This window comes from Phyllobates terribilis, unplaced genomic scaffold, assembly GCF_046119375.1.
Source record: "Phyllobates terribilis strain yellow unplaced genomic scaffold, ASM4611937v1 Scaffold_7__3_contigs__length_470593459, whole genome shotgun sequence".
Lineage (NCBI taxonomy): Eukaryota > Metazoa > Chordata > Amphibia > Anura > Dendrobatidae > Phyllobates > Phyllobates terribilis.
This window is the reverse complement of record NW_027362767.1, coordinates 146,489,374-146,510,814: the sequence shown is the minus strand read 5'-3', so window position 1 is coordinate 146,510,814 and position 21,441 is coordinate 146,489,374. Positions and strand designations below refer to the sequence as shown.

At 44.1% G+C, this 21,441-nt stretch overlaps 1 protein-coding gene and 1 long non-coding RNA gene across 6 annotated transcripts in view; one reads left to right on the top strand and one right to left on the bottom strand.

The window, feature by feature from the left end:
• The window catches only part of LOC141154018 (uncharacterized), a 223,861-nt gene that overhangs the window by 20,366 nt on the left and 182,054 nt on the right, over window positions 1-21,441 (bottom strand). The window lies entirely within an intron of this gene.
• LOC141154014 (sodium/potassium-transporting ATPase subunit alpha-2) overlaps window positions 11,076-21,441 on the top strand; it is a 36,188-nt gene continuing 25,822 nt past the window's right edge. Inside the window, exons 1-2 of one of the 2 annotated variants that reach the window (XM_073639397.1) lie at window positions 11,076-11,150; window positions 11,735-11,792. In XM_073639397.1, coding sequence (XP_073495498.1) covers window positions 11,781-11,792 — 12 coding nt within the window. In that variant the 5' untranslated portion in view covers window positions 11,076-11,150; window positions 11,735-11,780. The other variant, XM_073639396.1, reaches the window with a different exon arrangement.

The following is a 21,441-nucleotide window of genomic DNA, read 5'->3' as shown; positions in this document are numbered from 1 at the left end:
AGGCTTGTACTACAACTCCCACCATGTCCTGTCAGCCAGCGACCGCTGATGATGCCTGGCTATATAGAATAGAGGGGATGTCCTGGAGCAGAGACACTATTAGTGAGCATATGGAGCAGAGATGCCAGAAGGGGAGACCTGGAGGGAAGAGTAAGGGTGGCACCTGGGGCAGAGACATGGGGGGACGGCTGGGGGCGCTGCACTGTGTGGCTATTTCTAGGGTACACGGGGCTGATCCTGATGACTGGTGAATTGGTATTTAAGCAGTTTTCTGGGCTTCCCCATAGGCATATTAGTACAGATGTTATGGGGGCACTGCGATGTCAGTGCCATGTGGCGGGTGCTGCGCCCCTGGCGGTTTCTCTCCTAAGTGACGGGCACAGCTTCTGATATTTTTGTTCTGGTTTATAGCTTATCTGACCGTGCGCCCAAGGCTTGATGACCTTGTGTGGCGGAGACAGAAGCTCAGGGTGGTGGTGTGGGGGGTCCTGTCTGGTTTCCATGGAGACGGTGCCAGTATAGGTTACCAGCCGCACTTAAACATGATGTTTTGTCCCGTTAACCCACTAAGACCTGAAACCTTCGGCGCTGATAATCTGCACTCGACTACTTATGTCTGCCATTACTTTACCGTGATGAATTGGCAGAATAGCTGTGATTGCGCTTATCTGGTTCTTCTAAAGTTTATTAGTAGCTAACGGGGTGGTGGCGTTGGTATCGGCTGTCTACCCCAAGAGGGGGTCGCCCTCTGGATTTCACTCTTTGGTTGTCCCTCGAAATGTTGATCTCTATAGGAAAAGTGGCCATGTTGGGGAGCTACGTTGTGTTGGAAGAGGGTGGATTGGGGGCTGCGTCCATGATACGTGAGCCCTTGGCCCAGTAACCCATTCTGTGCCAGAGAGGTCAATGGATCCTCGTTGCCCTTTGATCCCAGCGTCAGTAAGCTGCACTTAAGCCCCCTTCCCATTCTGCTGCGTCCCTCCGATCACTGATAAACATTCCTGCCTCGGAGTCGTCTTTGATCCTAAAAGCCTCCATCTGGTTTTTATATAGAAACAACGGGATGAGCAGCCATGTATTTACCTTGGCCCAGAGATGCCCGGGACAACAGGACTGAGCCCAAATAAAGCCTTTGTCACAGCAGCTGCTGGCAGCCGGACAGATCCGCCGCGGCCCAGTGACTGTACACTTATTTATCATGGCAGCTTTGCCGGCCCAGAATAAACAGGACGATGGATTCCAGCTCCCTACAGACAGATACGAGCTCTGCTCAGTCTCACTGCGACCGCGGAGAAAAACGTGACCCAAAAGTATCACATAGCCGGGTGTATCTGAGCCCGTCATGTGTGATACTGTGCTGAGCCAGTGCTGAGATAGGAAGAACTAGTGCGACTTGGCTTCTTCTATCCTCTGGATGTCGCCATTACTGTTGGGCGTCACGGTGGTTGGTGTGGTGGCTCTGTGAATGTCACTGTTATTGTTGGGCGCAGCGGAGATTGGTGTGGAGGCACTAGTCCTTACAATCCTGTGGGTGTAATTTTCTTGAGCTAGGTTTGAGCAAGTATGTCTAATTAACCCTTTCGGCGAGCATGATCGAGTGCTCGCCGAGCATTTTGGCGTGCTCTGCATTTCTTTTACTGTTGCCGCGACTGCAAGTGTCACGACTGTTGGACAGCTGTGACACATGCAGGGATTGTTTGATAGGCAATCCCTGTGTAGCATCGGCGTCTCTGCCAGGCAGAGACGCCGTCCCCCTTACCGCCGCGGTCCTGCTCCGGCGTCTTCCAGCCTCCCTGCACACAGCTTCCCTGCCTCTGTGCTTAGGGCGCGCGCACGCTCCCTCCCTCTTGAAGGGGCCGCGTGTGCCGTCCTAAAAAGTCCCCGGCCAATGGCCGGAGGACTTTCTCTATAAAGGGAACCTCCTCCAATATGGAGGTGCCCGTGCAAGGTTGTTGCTCTGTGAAACTTACTTTCCTTCAGCCCTCAGGTCCTCTGCAAGTCAGTCCTGTCTGCCAGTCTGTTTATGGGCTCTGCCCCCCAGCTTTCCTGGAAGCACCTGCCTGTTTCCTGCCGTGCCCGCCAGCCCACTTACCTGGAAGCACCTGCCTGTTACCTGCCGTGCCCACCAGCCTGCTTACCTGGAAGCACCTGCCTGTTTCCTGCCGTGCCCGCCAGCCCGCTTACCTGGAAGCACCTGCGTGTTACCTGCCGTGCCCGCCAGCCTTCTTACCTGGAAGCACTTCCCTGTTTCCTGCCGTGCCCGCCTGCCTGCTTACCTGGAGCACCCATCTGACTATCAACCGAATCAGCCTGCTTGTCTACCCGGACCACCCGTCAACCTTCCTGCCGTGCTCATCCACTGTACCAGTCAGTTCCTGCCTTCTGACCCGTGGGAGTCACCTGCTCTCATACAAGGTCGGTCCCAGAGTGGCACCTGGTCCCTCTGCTCGGTTCCTCCTTGGTTCACGGAGTCGACTGAGCCGCCGTGTGACCTTGGTCAGGCCGAGTTGATACTTAGTCACGCCCCTCTGGCCCCTCCTTGCACCGCAGCACAGAGGTTCCACCACCCGGATCTGTAACACCCTGCATGTGTCACGGCTGTCTAACTGCCGTGACACTTGCAGCAGCGGCGACAGTAAAAGAAATGCCGAGCACACTAAAATACTCGGCAAGCACCCAAGTATGCTCGCCAAAAGGGTTAATGAGACATACTTGCTCAACACTAGTTATGACCCAACAACCATCTGAATAGAAATCCAAAAGCAGCAACGTAATGAAGACTATTGGGACGCTGCTGGTGGACAGATGTGAGCCCCATAATTCCCGGGACACTTAGAGATGTGATGCCCTCAGTGATGTTTTTAGCTCCTGTGAGTGTGACCCCTGTGGTGTCCGTACAGAGCGGATGGTGGGAGTATTAATCATGGTTCCGCTCACACGTCTGTGAACAAGGGAGCTGATTGTTGTGGTGTAAGGACCGGGACGCAGCTCTGAATCAAATCCATGGAACAAGAGCGCTCATTTATCCGATCTCTAAAGGTTATACAAGTGGGCGGAGCACGCAGCTTATACCGTACAGTACAAGATGGGTAATTGTTGGCTAAATAACTACAGCCAAAGTTTTAATAAAACACTGTAGAAACAGAGGGCATAGGATGGAAAGTACACGGCGTTGGGAGGTCCCCTGACCCAACATGTACCCCACATGATTCCTCTGGAGTTAATTGTGGAGAGTGTGGACCAGTGGCGTAGGTTACCAGACATAGTGCAGATTACCAGGCAAGGTCCGCAGTCCATGGACCATCGGTGCTCCCTGGTTCCTGTTTTGAGCCCCTCATTCCCCCTAAACCCATGTATTCAATGAAAATGCTGATGTAATTAGAGTTTGTCCTTTGACCTAATTTTTTTTCTGCGTAAACTGACATAACATTTTTTAAAATCCTTATATATTTTACTTTTTCTACATTTTTATGTAACTTTAGTCCTAAACTTAACCTTGGCCCCAACCCTATTGGTGGTTATTGGTGTCCTGACTCATTTGACAAAGTGGGGAAAAAGGGGCAACGATCACTCAATATTGCCCACCTCCTGTCATTTTGGTGCTGCCAGCCCCAGTACTGGAGGGTTAAGTATCAGGCTCCGGGCAGCGCATCCAGGCACATACTAAATCATTGTTTTGGCTTTTTCCTCCATGTTTTCCACACCTGATTGGACTTCTGTGCTGGCATCTGGGTCCTCGCGCTTCATTAGCTGCCGGGATGCCAGATTACATAACGTAGGTTTCACAGATGCTGCCGCCGTTCACAGGATGACCTCACTGATAATGCCATCCGCTCCAACCAAGATGGTCATAAACAGTGAAATAAATACCCTTTACAGATCTTTTCACCATTTCCAATATTTCTGTTTGCAGTCAGGGAATGTCTGTGTTCTTCATATAAAAAAGTCTGCAAAGATCTAAAGGTTTGTTATAATTGTAACCAGTTTCTGTGCTCTACTGAACCAACATCCGGCGCTGGAGAAAGTTAGCTCTTGGTTCTCTCATTTGGTCTCTCACTGAGCACCCTGAGGTCAGTCAGCTGCTTAAAAGCCAGCGGAAAAATGTCGTTGTGTGATAGTAAATTGGGGCCCCTTGTGATGCCAGTGTTTTAGACAGTCATGGGACATATTCCTTGATAAATCCTTTCTGAGATAATTTGTTCACTTCATTAGTAGTAATTTATTAGTGTTTTTGACTTGTTTACAGTTTTCCCAGGCCCCTCTACATTCTTCGGCCCCGCTAAGTCCCCTAAGTTACTACCTGTGGAGATCTTCAGCTATGTCAACGAACCTCCCCACCCGCGATTCCCAGCTGATATGACTTGGGGCAGATCAAAAGAGCACCGCTTCCACAAGGGTTAGAGGTCCCCAAAATGCCACTGTGGGGAACAATAGGAAACTTCCAATTAAAGCATAAGAGCAACAAAAAGCAAAATAAGACGCAACATGAGGTCAAATAACAGAGTATTAGGAAAAATAGAAATTAATTAAAAGCAGATTTCAGTCCCTTAGTACTAAGAACATTAAAGTTCACTAAACGTAATTCCTGATGAAGGTCCAAAGAAAGTTAGGATGACAACCAATATGGCCACTGTTGTCACTCAGTTATCCCAGACTCATGAGTGACTTTTGTCATGAAAAATGTGAGGAGACATAAAGAATGAAGCTTAATAACAAAGAGGGTTGATCAACAGGAATGACCATTAACGTGTGTATGTATATAATTATTATTTTTTTAAGAATCTATGCTGTATATTGTAATTTACAATTCATATTTAAGTGTAAAAATTGTCACAGGAAAAGGCGTGTATGAATATATCTTCTGTTTATCACAATATAGAAAAAAGGTTTAGAAAGCATTTGTAAATGAGATCACCCCAGGATTTAAGGGGAAAAATGAAGCTGAATAATGAAAGAATTTGGCTGAGATTAGTCAGGAAGAAACAGCATTGTGGTAGGTAAGAATCCATTCATCCAGTCAGCCCTCCTCACCTCTCCTCTGCTAGAAGAAAAGCCTAGAATGGAAGATTTTAATGAGATATAGGGGACCGTGATGGGGTCTGGGGCACGCCACCTGAGCCCATAGTGGAAAAAAACAGACTAAACTGATTGTAAAACAACACAAAAATTGGAAAAAGGTTTATTGTGGACTTAAATAAGATTTTGTCTTTGAAGCTTACAATGTGATTCAAAGGCTAGGAACTTTGTATTTTATTAGAATTTATATCTTAAAATTTATAAGTTATAATTGTTGTATAAATTACTGCAAAGAAATACTTGAAAATATAACATGTATTTGAAAAGTTGAAAAAGCATTTTTACATGAAGTGTACCCATGATTTACCATAATCCCAAAGCAATGGGGTAGACATGAGTCTTGATTTAACAGCAGGTGGCAGTTAATAATTCATTCAGTCCCCCTCCCCCTCCCATCACCTCTTTTGCTGGGAAAAAGAGCCTAGAGTAGAAGTGACAGGTTTTAATGAGATATAGGGAACTGTGATGTGGTCTGGAATACACCATCTGAGCTCATGGTAAACCTCTGCTAAAAATCTAAAAAAAAACAAACTAAAAGAATTTTAAAAGGTTTTGTGGTACTGGGGATCATATTGCCCATAATTATATGGAAAACAATGCAGAAAACATTTTTACTTGAGCTTATGACGTTTAGGATGAAGAACCAATCTGTAAATTCTTTAAATATGTGACAAGTGACAGGTAAAGCTGATAAATGATACAAGGAGGGGTAGACATGAGGTTAAACTAAAATAAACAGCAGGTGGCAATTCAGAATCCATCTACTCTGCTGGAATAAAAGCCCAGAGTAGAAATAACATTTTATTGCGAAGGGGAACAGTAATGGAGTCTGGATCAAGCCACTTGAGCTCAAGATTAAAGTAAAAATCTGAAAGTTACTGTGGAATTGACAAATATTGGAAGGTTTTGTCTTACAATACAGTTTAAAGACAAAGGAGAGGAAACTTTAATTTAAAAAGTCAAGTTTTTTTTAATATTGTAGCCAAACATCTATGAACGGACAACAAGTAACAGGCTAATGATAGAAATGTCATAGATTGTTATCAATGCTCATAGATGGGACAGCAAAAGGGTCAATGCGCCACTTCAAATTACAATAGTAAAGCTCACTGGGGGATTTTTCCACAGTACTTCGGGCCGAGAAAGCTGAACAATGGCAGGGGAGTGTTAATTTGACAGCTTGCGTAGACTATTAGTATGAAGGGACACTGTGCTTCTAGCCCAAGAGTTAATGTTACAGGTCAGTGCAGACAAAAATAATAACTTTACCCACCCGAGATGGGATTGGTGGCCTCAATATGCCAAGTGCAGAGACGTCAATGGTAGATACAATCAGCCCAATGCCGGGAGAGGTGATGGCGGCTGCCAAGAGCCTCATAGACCTTTCGCTAAATACCAGATCTGATTGGATATGGTTGGTGTAGGTTATCAAGCTGATTGGTGTCTCCTAGTGAAGGCATACAGATGTCACCGCCATCCAACTGCAGGAACATTACCTCCAGTGATCAGAAGAGATCTGAGTGATCACTTAGCACATATGATCTCCCATTACAGGGTTATTCCCATCTTATATTCCGTTGCTAGAATCCAACTTCTGGGAATTAAGGGGGTGCAGCACTTGTAGCACTGCACACAATATATCGATGTTTTCATGTGGATGGGGTTGGTGAAGGCCAAGTGCAGCTGTGCAGGGAAATTTCAGAAAGGGACAAACCAAAATTGTGAGCTCCATTGTTCAGAATATTAATCATATCTAATCCATCTACCTATCGGTCTGGCTCAGGGATATAAATACTCTTTGCTCTCCATAGATGAACCTCGTCCCCCGTCCCTTTCTCCGGTTACAGGGGACTTGACACTTTGCGACCATTTGATCCGAGGGACAGGATGAGAATATTCCATTTACATTTGGCAGCTAGTGGGAGTCCCTGCACCCAGCGAGGGTCTCGGGTTCAGACTGTCCAAGGGCAGAGCGGCAGCTGGTTCAGACCGCCTGGGTGATGTGCCAATGCTCATCAGTGCCATCTCTCCCAGGCAGATGAATGTGCTGTGACTGCCCGTTACCAACCACAAGCCGCTCAGCCTGACAGAGACTGCGCTTCCCTCCGCCGCAATCTGAATATTCACTTCCCCATTCCTTTAAACCCCTAGACAAATCGCCTGTGGCCCCAAGAGCTGACACTCTACCGGGAACGTGATGGCAAAATACAGCCTGTCAAGTCTACATCAATGGCAGCAACATTACCGATACAGTTAAAGAATGAACCACAAAGCGTAAAAAATGTCATGTTTTTACCCAGAGGGGAAGTTACAATTTTTTTTCTCTATTTCAGAGCATGTGTTACAATGTATTAATGTTATTTTCCCAGCTGCACCGAAGCTACAGGGAGGTCTGTCCACGCTCTGCATCTGCACAAAGCCAGGGGGCAGGTGAGCTGCGGAGGAAGGATGGGGGGTGCAGAGTCAACAAGGGGGTCAAGAGCTGTAAATATCCCATTAAGTAGGGAGGATCTGACTCCAGTCTACATGCAGGGAAACATTTACACAGGCTGATAAATCCACCAACCACAGTGGCTTGCAAAAGTATTCACCCCCTTGTCATTTTGTGTGTTTTGCTACCTCACAACCGGCCATTTCACTCAGTTTTTTTTTGAGGGTTTGCATCAGTTCATGTAAAGAACGTGCCGACAACTGTGAACATTTGGTTTTCTTGTTATTGTGAAGCAAACAAATTGGACAGAATAACTGAAAATTTCAGTGTGCATAACTATTCATCCCCTAAAGTCAGTACTTTGTAGAGTCTCCTTTTGTGGCAATTACAGCTGAAAGTCGCTTTGGATAAGTCTCTATGAGCTTCCCACTTCTTGCCACTGGGATTTTTTCCCATTCCTCAAGGCAAAACTGCTCCAGCTCCTTCAAGTTAGATGTTTCCTCTGGTGAACAGCAATCTTCAAGTCTGACCACAGATTCTCCACTGGATTAAGATGTGGGCTTTGACTCGGCCATTCCAAAACATTTACATGTTTCCCCCTAAACCACTCGAGTGCTGCTTTAGCAGTATGCTTTGGGCCATTGTCTTGTAGGAAGGTGAACCTGCATCCCAGTCTCAAATCACTGACAGACAAACAGGTTTTGTTCAAGAATATCCCTGTATTTCGCACCATCCATCTTCCTCTCAACTTGGACCATTTTCCCTGTCCCAGCTGCCGAAAAACATCCCCACAGCTTGATGCTGCCACCACCATGTTTCACTGTGGGGATGGTGTTCTTGGAGTGATGAGTTGTGGTGGTTTGATGCCAGACATAGCGTTTACCTTGGTGGCATAAAAAGTTCAATTTTTGTCTCATCTGGCCACAGCACCTTCCTCCATACATTTGGGGAGTCTCCCACATGTCTTTTGGCAAACTCAAATCGTGCCTTACAATTTATGTCTGGAAGTAAAGGCTTTTTTCTGCCCACTCTTCCATTAAGGCGGAGTGAACGGCTTATTGTGGTTGTATGGACAGATACTCCAGTCTCTGCTGGGGAACTCTGCAGTTCCTTCAGGGTTACCATTGGTCTCTGTGCTGCCTCTCTGATTCATGCCCTCCTTGCCCAGGCTGAGAGTTTTGGTGAGCGCCCTCTCTTGGCAGGTTTGTTGTGGTACCATGTTCCTTCCATTTGATGATAATGGATCCGGGGGATCATCAGAGATTGGGATATTTTTCATAACCCAACCCTGACTTGTACTTCTCAACAACTTTGTCCCCATGTTTGGAGATCTCTTTGGTTTTCATGGTGTTGTTTGGAGATCTCCTTGGTCTTCATGGTGTTGTTTGGAGATCTTCTTGGTCTTCATGGTGTTGTTTGGAGATCTCCTTGGTCTTCATGGTGTTGTTTGGAGATCTCCTTGGTCTTCATGGTGTTGTTTGGAGATCTCATTGGTCTTCATGGTGTTGTTTGGAGATCTCCTTGGTCTTCATGGTGTTGTTTGGAGATCTCCTTGGTCCTCATGGTGTTGTTTGGAGATCTCCTTGGTCTTCATGGTGTCGTTTGGAGATCTCCTTGGTCTTCATGGTGTTGTTTGGAGATCTCCTTGGTCTTCATGGTATTGTTTGGAGATCTCCTTGGTCTTCATGGTGTTGTTTGGAGATCTCCTTGGTCTTCATGGTGTTGTTTGGAGATCTCCTTGGTCTTCATAGTGCTGTTTGGAGATCTCCTTAGTCTTCATGGTGTTTGGTTGGTGGTGCCTCTTGTTAATGGTGTTGCAGCCTCTGTGGCCTGTCAGAAAAGGTAAAGTGTATATACTGACAGACGTATGACATTAGATTGCACACAGGGGGACGTCCTGTCACTAAGCATGGGACTTATGAAGGTAATTGCTTGCACCAGAAAGTTCATAGCAAAAGGGGTGAATACATATGCACATGCCAATTTTTAGTTATTTGATCCCATAAATTTAATTGATGCCTATATTTTTCTCTCTTCACCACCTTAAACTATTTAGTGCTGATGCATCACACACAAATCGGATTACAAAAATATTTAAACACCAGTTGTAATGTAACAAAATAGGTAAAAAGCCAAGGGGGGTGAATAATTTCACAAGGCACTGTATATAGGAAGCCGATCGAAGCTCATCAATTTAACATTTAGACTTCGCAGCGATTGTGAGAGTTGCGTACAAAGTTCATTACGTTATTGTCTGCAGCCAGTCGCCTGTTGATACATTCGTGTGCTGCTGAATATTGATGTTTCTCAGGTCCGCCTAAAAATTATCCGATCAGTGATCAATTGTTTATTCGCTCACTGGACATGATCATTTCAGCAATAATGCAACTGGATTGATCAAGGAACAGTTGTGATCCTCCGTGTGAAACGCTTCATTATTGTTTACCCAGTAGGATGTGCTGCCGAGCAATATTTTTAGGTTAGCCTAAAATATATGATCACTGATCGTTTGCTCGCTGAAAATTCAGATTTAAGCATTAATCGGTCAAACAGGATCGATAAATAATCTTGATCCTTTCTTTTTAGAATGGTCACGACATCCCGGGCTTACGAGTCGTTGCGCTGCCGAAAACGATGATTTTAATATCTTTATCAATGATCCAGTCAGTGCTCACTCGCTGAACACAATCGATTGAGCGATAATCTTGATCGTTCTTACGAAACCCTTTACATTATAGTCGGCATCAAATAGCTGCATGAATTGAGAAAAAAATATAATTTGGGGTTATATACAGAGAGCTGACATTATTTATCCCCAATTTAGACATTTCTTAAAGGGGCACTCCATTCTTGTGTTATGATATAGTCACAGTTGTCATTCTGCAGCATGTCATCATTCGAGTCAAAGGTATGCTCCTGAATACAGAGAACGAGCTGGGGGGGTCAGACTCCTGACAATGTAGTCTTCTTGTATGGATAACTCGAAAGTGGACAATCCCCTCTAAATAGCAATTCCTTAAAGGGGGTCTTCCAGGATTTATGATATTTGGTCAAAGAGAACTTTCCTAAAATGCAGAAATAACTGGCTCTTGCCTTTTATCCCCAGCTACTCTAGTGGTCCTTGGCTCCATAAATTGCACTCCCTGTTTAAAGGGGTTGTCCACTTAGGATTCAAGGCTCCGCAGAAAAGGAGATCATGGGCAATCCTGCAGCTGGGACCCTCTGTGATCAACTGTAATCTGCAAATTGCTTCTTCAGCAAGGAAGAGGACTTTAACTCTAGTGCCACCTATCAGAAATGCCAATCCTAAAAGTCAATATCGACCCTTTAACAAGCCTTGCCACGTGACTTGGGATAAAAGCCAAAACCAGAATCTCTATTTGCAGACACCTGTTTCAGGGTGTTGCCCCTCCTGAGTGCAAAGCAAGAGATTTGATTAGCTTGTATGAGAGGGTTCTTTTGACTGTGGTCTAAGGGGGAGAGAGGTTACCCCTTAGAACCAAACTGTAACCTGTGAGGAATCTGATATTAAGTGTCCCACTCTCTGCAGCGCCTCCGCAGGACAAAAGGAAGTATTACACAGTTCTCATTCAAATCAATGGGAATTGGCGACGTTCCGTTGTGAAGGTACGGGGCTGGGCAGGTAAGGGTTACTCGGAGATGTTGTGAGATAATGAAGGAAACGTGATGGGGGAGGAATGAGCCATGGGGGATTCTGGCGGTCTGCATAATGAGGAATTATAGAAAAAATGAGGACGAGCGATGAACAAAGCAAGGGATGATCCGGGGGAAAGGAAGATAAATTTAGAAATAAGGACAACAAAGAAAGGAGGGGAGACAATACTAGAATGGAGGGAAGAAAGGATTGAATGTGACAAAGGAGGAGGAAGACAAGGAGACGGGCATCGGAAGGGATACAGGCAGGGTAGGCATGGGGCGAGGGGGATGGGCACTTGTTTTGGAATTGACCCCAGACACTGATGGACTTTAGATGCAGCCAAACTTTTTTTTCTTGATCTGGCACCAGAATCCAAAGGGACAAGAGGAGGGTCCGGGTGCCCCCCAGGGAGGGAGGAGTTCATCCCAAAATCCAGCTCCAGTTTCAACAAGTGCTTCTTTCCCGAGAAGGAGAATCGCGCACCGGCTGCTATTTAAAGAAGGAATTGCTCAATTCTACTTTCTTTTGGGATTTTATTACCTTTTTTTTATTTTCAAATTTAATTTTAGGATCATCGGATTCTGATCTGTAAATTCCACAGGACGTGGGAGGAAGATGGGCAGAGGGGTGAGTACTGTGCATGTATGGGTAATGGGTATACGTCTGCGTACTGCTGTGGGGGGACCTGCCAAAATAATGTGCGGATAGAGAAAATAGCTGTACATGCGCAGGGGTCAGTGTGAGCTGTACAGGGGGATGCGCCCACATTAGGGGGAAATGCTGGCATCTGGGGCTGCAGGATTTATCACAGCAGGGAAGATACCAGGATATATATTTTTGAGCAATCTTTAAGGTGGATTGTAGGGATCGATAAAAATGCAGCTCATAGAAATGTACGAAGATATTTCTTTCCTTTTGCTAGTGGTGCAAATGTATAACCTGCATTATTCTCCAGAGCTGCACTCACTATTCTGCTGGTGCAGTCACTGTGTACATACATTACATTACTGATCCTGTACTGATCCTGAGTTACATCCTGTATTATACTCCAGAGCTGCACTCACTATTCTGCTGGTGCAGTCACTGTGTACATACATTACATTACTGATCCTGTACTGATCCTGAGTTACATCCTGTATTATACTCCAGAGCTGCACTCACTATTCTGCTGGTGCAGTCACTGTGTACATACATTACATTACTGATCCTGAGTTACATCCTGTATTATACCCCAGAGCTGCACTCACTATTCTGCTGGTGCAGTCACTGTGTACACACATTACATTACTGATCCTGAGTTACATCCTGTATTATACTCCAGAGCTGCGCTCACTATTCTGCTGGGGGAGTCACTGTGTACATACATTACATTACTTATCCTGAGTTACAGCCTGTATTGTACTCTAGAGCTGCACTCACTATTCTGCTGGTGCAGTCACTGTGTACATACATTACATTACTGATCCTGAGTTACATCCTGTATTATACCCCAGAGCTGCACTCACTATTCTGCTGGTGTAGTCACTGTATACATACATTACATTACGGATCCTGTACTGATCCTGAGTTACATCCTGTATTATACTCCAGAGCTGCACTCACTATTCTGCTGGTGCAGTCACTGTCTACATACATTACATTACTGATCCTGAGTTACATCCTGTATTATACTCCAGAGCTGCACTCACTATTCTGCTGGTGCAGTCACTGTGTACATACATTACATTACTGATCCTGTACTGATCCTGAGTTACATCCTGTATTATACTCCAGAGCTGCACTCACTATTCTGCTGGTTCAGTCACTGTGTACATTCATTATATTACTGATCTTGTACTGATCCTGAGTTACATCCTGTATTATACTCCAGAGCTGCACTCACTATTCTGCTGGTGGAGTCACTGTGTATATACATTACATTACTGATCCTGAGTTACATCCTGTATTATACCCCAGAGCTGCACTCACTGTTATGCTGGTGCAGTCACTGTGTACATACATTACATTACTGATCCTGTACTGATCCTGAGTTACATTCTGTATTATACTCCAGAGCTGCACTCACTATTCTGCTGGTTCAGTCACTGTGTACATTCATTATATTACTGATCCTGTACTGATCCTGAGTTACATCCTGTATTATACTCCAGAGCTGCACTCACTATTCTGCTGGTGGAGTCACTGTGTACATACATTACATTACTGATCCTGTATTGATTCTGAGTTAGATCCTGTATTATACTACAGAGCTGTACTCACTATTCTGCTGGTGCAGTCACTGTGTACATACATTACATTACTGATCCTGAGTTACATCCAGTATTATACTCCAGAGCTGCGCTCACTATTCTGCTGGTGCAGTCACTGTGTACATTCATTATATTACTGATCCTGTACTGAACCTGAGTTACATCCTGTATTATACTCCAGAGCTGCACTCACTATTCTGCTGGTGCAGTCACTGTGTACATACATTACATTACTGATCCTGAGTTACATCCTGTATTATACTCCAGAGCTACACTCACTATTCTGCTGGTGCAGTCACTTAGTACATACATTACATTACTGATCCTGAGTTACATCCTGTATTATATCCCAGAGCTGCACTCACTATTCTGCTGGTGCAGTCACTTAGTACATACATTACATTACTGATCCTGTACTGATCCTGAGTTACATCCTGCATTATACTCCAGAGCTGCACTCACTCTTCTGCTGGTGCAGTCATTGTGTACATACATTACATTACTGATCCTGAGTTACATCCTGTATTATACCCCAGAGCTGCACTCACTACTCTGCTGGTGCAGTCACTGTGTACATACATTACATTACTGATCCTGTACTGATCCTGAGTTACATCCTGTATTATACTCCAGAGCTGCACTCACTATTCTGCTGGTGCAGTCACTGTGTACATACATTACATTACTGATCCTGTACTGATCCTGAGTTACATCCTGTATTATACTCCAGAGCTGCACTCACTATTCTGCTGGTGCAGTCATTGTGTACATACATTACATTACTGATCCTGTACTGATCCTGAGTTACATCCTGTATTATACTCCAGAGCTGCACTCACTATTCTGCTGGTGCAGTCACTGTGTACATACATTACATTACTGATCCTGAGTTACATCCTGTATTATATCCCAGAGCTGCACTCACTATTCTGCTGGTGCAGTCACTGTGTACACACATTACATTACTGATCCTGAGTTACATCCTGTATTATACTCCAGAGCTGCGCTCACTATTCTGCTGGGGGAGTCACTGTGTACATACATTACATTACTTATCCTGAGTTACAGCCTGTATTGTACTCTAGAGCTGCACTCACTATTCTGCTGGTGCAGTCACTGTGTACATACATTACATTACTGATCCTGAGTTACATCCTGTATTATACCCCAGAGCTGCACTCACTATTCTGCTGGTGTAGTCACTGTATACATACATTACATTACTGATCCTGTACTGATCCTGAGTTACATCCTGTATTATACTCCAGAGCTGCACTCACTATTCTGCTGGTGCAGTCACTGTCTACATACATTACATTACTGATCCTGAGTTACATCCTGTATTATACTCCAGAGCTGCACTCACTATTCTGCTGGTGCAGTCACTGTGTACATACATTACATTACTGATCCTGTACTGATCCTGAGTTACATCCTGTATTATACTCCAGAGCTGCACTCACTATTCTGCTGGTTCAGTCACTGTGTACATTCATTATATTACTGATCCTGTACTGATCCTGAGTTACATCCTGTATTATACTCCAGAGCTGCACTCACTATTCTGCTGGTGGAGTCACTGTGTATATACATTACATTACTGATCCTGAGTTACATCCTGTATTATACCCCAGAGCTGCACTCACTGTTATGCTGGTGCAGTCACTGTGTACATACATTACATTACTGATCCTGTACTGATCCTGAGTTACATCCTGTATTATACTCCAGAGCTGCACTCACTATTCTGCTGGTTCAGTCACTGTGTACATTCATTATATTACTGATCCTGTACTGATCCTGAGTTACATCCTGTATTATACTCCAGAGCTGCACTCACTATTCTGCTGGTGGAGTCACTGTGTATATACATTACATTACTGATCCTCAGTTACATCCTGTATTATACTCCAGAGCTGCACTCACTATTCTGCTGGTGCAGTCACTGTGTATATACATTACATTACTGATCCTGAGTTACATCCTGTATTATACTCCAGAGCTGCACTCACTATTCTGCTGCTGCAGTCACTGTGTACATACATTACATTATTTATCCTGTACTGATGCTGAGTTACATCCTGTATTATACCCCAGAGCTGCACTCACTATTCTGCTGGTGCAGTCACTGTGTACATACATTACATTACTGATCCTGAGTTACATCCAGTATTATACTCCAGAGCTGCGCTCACTATTCTGCTGGTGCAGTCACTGTGTACATTCATTATATTACTGATCCTGTACTGAACCTGAGTTACATCCTGTATTATACTCCAGAGCTGCACTCACTATTCTGCTGGTGCAGTCACTGTGTACATACATTACATTACTGATCCTGAGTTACATCCTGTATTATACTCCAGAGCTACACTCACTATTCTGCTGGTGCAGTCACTTAGTACATACATTACATTACTGATCCTGTACTGATCCTGAGTTACATCCTGCATTATACTCCAGAGCTGCACTCACTCTTCTGCTGGTGCAGTCATTGTGTACATACATTACATTACTGATCCTGAGTTCCATCCTGTATGATACCCCAGAGCTGCACTCACTCTTCTGCTGGTGCAGTCACTGTGTACATACATTACATTACTGATCCTGAGTTACATCCTGTATTATCCTCCAGAGCTGCACTCACTCTTCTGCTGGTGGCGTCACTGTGTACTTACATTACATTACTGATCCTGTACTGATCCTGAGTTACATCCTGTATTATACTCCAGAGCTGCACTCACTCTTCTGCTGGTGCAGTCACTGTGTACATACATTACATTACTGATCCTGAGTTACATCCTGTATTATCCTCCAGAGCTGCACTCACTCTTCTGCTGGTGGAGTCACTGTGTACATACATTACATTACTGATCCTGAGTTACATCCTGAATTATACTCCAGAGCTGCACTCACTCTTCTGCTGGTGCAGTCACTGTGTACATACATTACATTACTGATCCTGAGTTACATCCTGTATTATACCCCAGAGCTGCACTCACTCTTCTGCTGGTGCAGTCACTGTGTACATACATTACATTACTGATCCTGTACTGATCCTGAGTTACATCCTGCATTATACTCCAGAGCTGCACTCACTCTTCTGCTGGTGCAGTCATTGTGTACATACATTACATTACTGATCCTGAGTTCCATCCTGTATGATACCCCAGAGCTGCACTCACTCTTCTGCTGGTGCAGTCACTGTGTACATACATTACATTACTGATCCTGAGTTACATCCTGTATTATCCTCCAGAGCTGCACTCACTCTTCTGCTGGTGGCGTCACTGTGTACTTACATTACATTACTGATCCTGTACTGATCCTGAGTTACATCCTGTATTATACTCCAGAGCTGCACTCACTCTTCTGCTGGTGCAGTCACTGTGTACATACATTACATTACTGATCCTGAGTTACATCCTGAATTATACTCCAGAGCTGCACTCACTCTTCTGCTGGTGCAGTCACTGTGTACATACATTACATTACTGATCCTGAGTTACATCCTGTATTATACCCCAGAGCTGCACTCACTCTTCTGCTGGTGCAGTCACTGTGTACATACATTACATTACTGATCCTGTACTGATCCTGAGTTACATCCTGTATTATCCTCCAGAGCTGCACTCACTCTTCTTCTGGTGGAGTCACTGTGTACATACATTACATTACTGATCCTGAGTTACATCCTGCATTATACTCCAGAGCTGCACTCACTCTTCTGTTGGTGCAGTCACTGTGTACATACATTACATTACTGATCCTGAGTTACATCCTGTATTATCCTTCAGAGCTGCACTCACTATTCTGCTGGTGCAGACACTGTGTACATACATTACATTACTGATCCTGAGTTACATCCTGTATGATACCCCAGAGCTGCACTCACTCTTCTGCTGGTGCAGTCACTGTGTACATACATTACCTTACTGATCCTGAGTTACATCCTGTATTATACTCCAGAGCTGCACTCACTATTCTGCTGGTGCAGTCACTGTGTACATACATTACATTACTGATCCTGAGTTACATCCTGTATTATACCCCAGAGCTGCACTCACTCTTCTGCTGGTGCAGTCACTGTGTACATACATTACATTACTGATCCTGAGTTGCATCCTGTATTATCCTCCAGAGCTGCACTCATTCTTCTGCTGGTGGAGTCACTGTGTACATACATTACATTACTGATCCTGAGTTACATCCTGCATTATACTCCAGAGCTGCATTCACTCTTCTGCTGGTGCAGTCACTGTGTACATACATTACATTACTGATCCTGAGTTACATCCTGTATTATACCCCAGAGCTGCACTCACTCTTCTGCTGGTGCAGTCACTGTGTACATACATTACATTACTGATCGTGAGTTACATCCTGCATTATACTCCAGAGCTGCGCTCACTATTCTGCTGGTGTAGTCACTGTGTACATACATTACATTACTGATCCTGAGTTACATCCTGTATTATACTCCAGAGCTGCACTCACTATTCTGCTGGTGCAGTCACTGTGTACATACATTACATTACTGATCCTGTACTGATCCTGAGTTACATCCTGAATTATACTCCAGAGCTGCACTCACTATTCTGCTGGTGCAGTCACTGTGTACATACTTTACATTACTGATCCTGAGTTACATCCTGTATTATACTCCAGAGCTGCACTCATTATTCTGCTGGTGCAGTCACTGTGTACATACATTACATTACTGATCCTGTACTGATCCTGAGTTACATCCTGAATTATACTCCAGAGCTGCACTCACTATTCTGCTTGTGCAGTCACTGTGTACATACATTACATTACTGATCCTGAGGTACATCCTGTATTATACTCCAGAGCTGCACTCACTATTCTGCTGGTGCAGTCACTGTGTATATACATTACATTATTGATCCTGTACTGATCCTGAGTTACCTCCTGTATTATACTCCAGAGCTGCACTCATTATTCTGCTGGTGCAGTCACTGTGTACATACATTACATTACTGATCCTGAGTTACATTCTGTATTATACTCCAGAGCTGCACTCACTATTCTGCTGGTGCAGTCACTGTGTATATACATTACATTACTGATCCTGATTTACATCCTGTATTATGCTCCAGAGCTGCACTCACTATTCTGCTGGTGCAGTCACTGTGTACATACATTACATTACTTATCCTGTACTGATCGTGAGTTACATCCTGCATTATACCTCAGAGCTGCACTCACTATTCTGCTGGTGCAGTCACTGTGTACATACATTACATTACTGATCCTGAGTTACATCCTGTATTATACTCCAGAGCTGCACTCACTATTCTGCTGGTGCAGTCACTGTGTACATACATTACATTACTGATCCTGAGTTACATCCTGTATTATACCTCAGAGCTGCACTCACTATTCTGCTGGTGCAGGCACTGTGTACACACATTACATTACTGATCCTGTACTGATCCTGAGTTACATCCTGTAATATACTCCAGAGCTGCACTCACTATTCTGCTGGTGGAGTCACTGTGTATATACATTACATTACTGATCCTGAGTTACATCCTGTATTATACCCCAGAGCTGCACTCACTGTTCTGCTGGTGCAGTCACTGTGTACATACATTACATTACTGATCCTGTACTGATGCTGAGTTACGTCCTGTAATATACTCCAGAGCTGCACTCACTATTCTGCTGGTGCAGTCACTGTGTACACACATTACATTACTGATCCTGTACTGATCCTGAGTTACATCCTGTATTATACTCCAGAGCTGCACTCACTATTCTGCTGGTGCAGTCACTGTGTACATACATTACATTACTGATCCTGTACTGATCCCAGGTTACATCCTGTATTATACCCCAGAGCTGCACTCACTATTCTGCTGGTGCAGTCACTGTGTACATACATTACATTACTGATCCTGTACTGATCCTGAGTTACATCCTGTATTATACTCCAGAGCTGCACTCACTATTCTGCTGGTTCAGTCACTGTGTACATTCATTATATTACTGATCCTGTACTGATCCTGAGTTACATCCTGTATTATACTCCAGAGCTGCACTCACTATTCTGCTGGTGGAGTCACTGTGTATATACATTACATTACTGATCCTGAGTTACATCCTGTATTATACCCCAGAGCTGCACTCACTGTTCTGCTGGTGCAGTCACTGTGTACATACATTACATTACTGATCCTGTACTGATCTTGAGTTACATCCTGTATTATACTCCAGAGCTGCACTCACTATTCTGCTGGTGCAGTCACTTTGTATATACATTACATTACTGATCCTGAGTTACATCCTGTATTATACTCCAGAGCTGCACTCACTATTCTGCTGCTGCAGTCACTGTGTACATACATTACATTACTTATCCTGTACTGATGCTGAGTTACATCCTGTATTATACCCCAGAGCTGCACTCACTATTCTGCTGGTGCAGTCACTGTGTACATACATTACATTACTGATCCTGAGTTACATCCAGTATTATACTCCAGAGCTGCGCTCACTATTCTGCTGGTGCAGTCACTGTGTACATACATTACATTACTGATCCTGTACTGATCCTGAGTTACATCCTGTATTATACTCCAGAGCTGCACTCACTATTCTGCTGGTGGAGTCACTGTGTACATACATTAGATTACTGATCCTGTACTGATCCTGAGTTACATCTTGTATTATACTCCAGAGCTGCACTCACTATTCTGCTGGTGGAGTCACTGTGTACATACATTAGATTACTGATCCTGTACTGATCCTGAGTTACATCTTGTATTATACTCCAGAGCTGCACTCACTATTCTGCTGGTGCAGTCACTGTGTACATACATTACATTACTGATCCTGAGTTACATCCTGTATTATACTCCAGAGCTGCACTCACTATTCTGCTGGTGCAGTCACTGTGTACATACATTACATTACTGATCCTGTACTGATCCTGAGTTACATCTTGTATTATACTCCAGAGCTGCACTCACTATTCTGCTGGTGCAGTCACTGTGTACATACATTACATTACTGATCCTGAGTTACATCCTGTATTATACCCCAGAGCTGCACTCACTATTCTGCTGGTGTAGTCACTGTGTACATACACTACATTACTGATCCTGTACTGATCCTGAGTTACATCCTGTATTACACTCCAGAGCTGCACTCACTGTTCTGCTGGTGGAGTCACTGTGTACATACATTACATTACTGATCCTGTACTGATCCTGAGTTACATCCTGTATTATACTCCAGAGCTGCGCTCACTATTCTGCTGGTGTAGTCACTGTGTACATACATTACATTACTGATCCTGAGTTACATCCTGTATTATACTCCAGAGCTGCACTCACTCTTCTTCTGGTGCAGTCACTGTGTACATACATTACATTACTGATCCTGTACTGATCCTGAGTTACATCATGTATTATACTCCAGAGCTGCACTCACTCTTCTTCTGGTGCAGTCACTGTGTACATACATTACATGTCTTATCCTCTTACTGATCCTCCTGCATTATCTTTTGTAGAATTATCTATGAAGATTCTCTTAGGTTGTTTTTCTGTTGATGTTATTAGACACATTAGACAGGCAATTCAATAGTTAACACTTCACATATGGTTAGCAGAAATAATTCCTGCATCCTCCTGGTTCGCCCATGCACACTGGATGAGCATAAAGGAGATTTATGAGTTGTGGAATACATGGCTTCTCAGGAGAAAACATTATGAACTTACAATATGAGGACCACCGTGACTGCTCCAGATAAAATTCTGAAAAAGATAAGTTGATCTGACAATAATTGGACTTCCACTAATCACTAATCCACATTCTGTGGATGTTATTGATGTATCTGGTAAGGGAAATCCCTTTTGATCCGATTAATGACTATTACTAATCACACTTTGTTTTAGGAAATGGTGGGTCTTCCAGGGGTTGTACTTCAATCAATAAGACATTCATGACTTTTTCTATGGGTCTATTGGCTAGGTAACTGAGGTAACCCCCCCCCCCCCCCA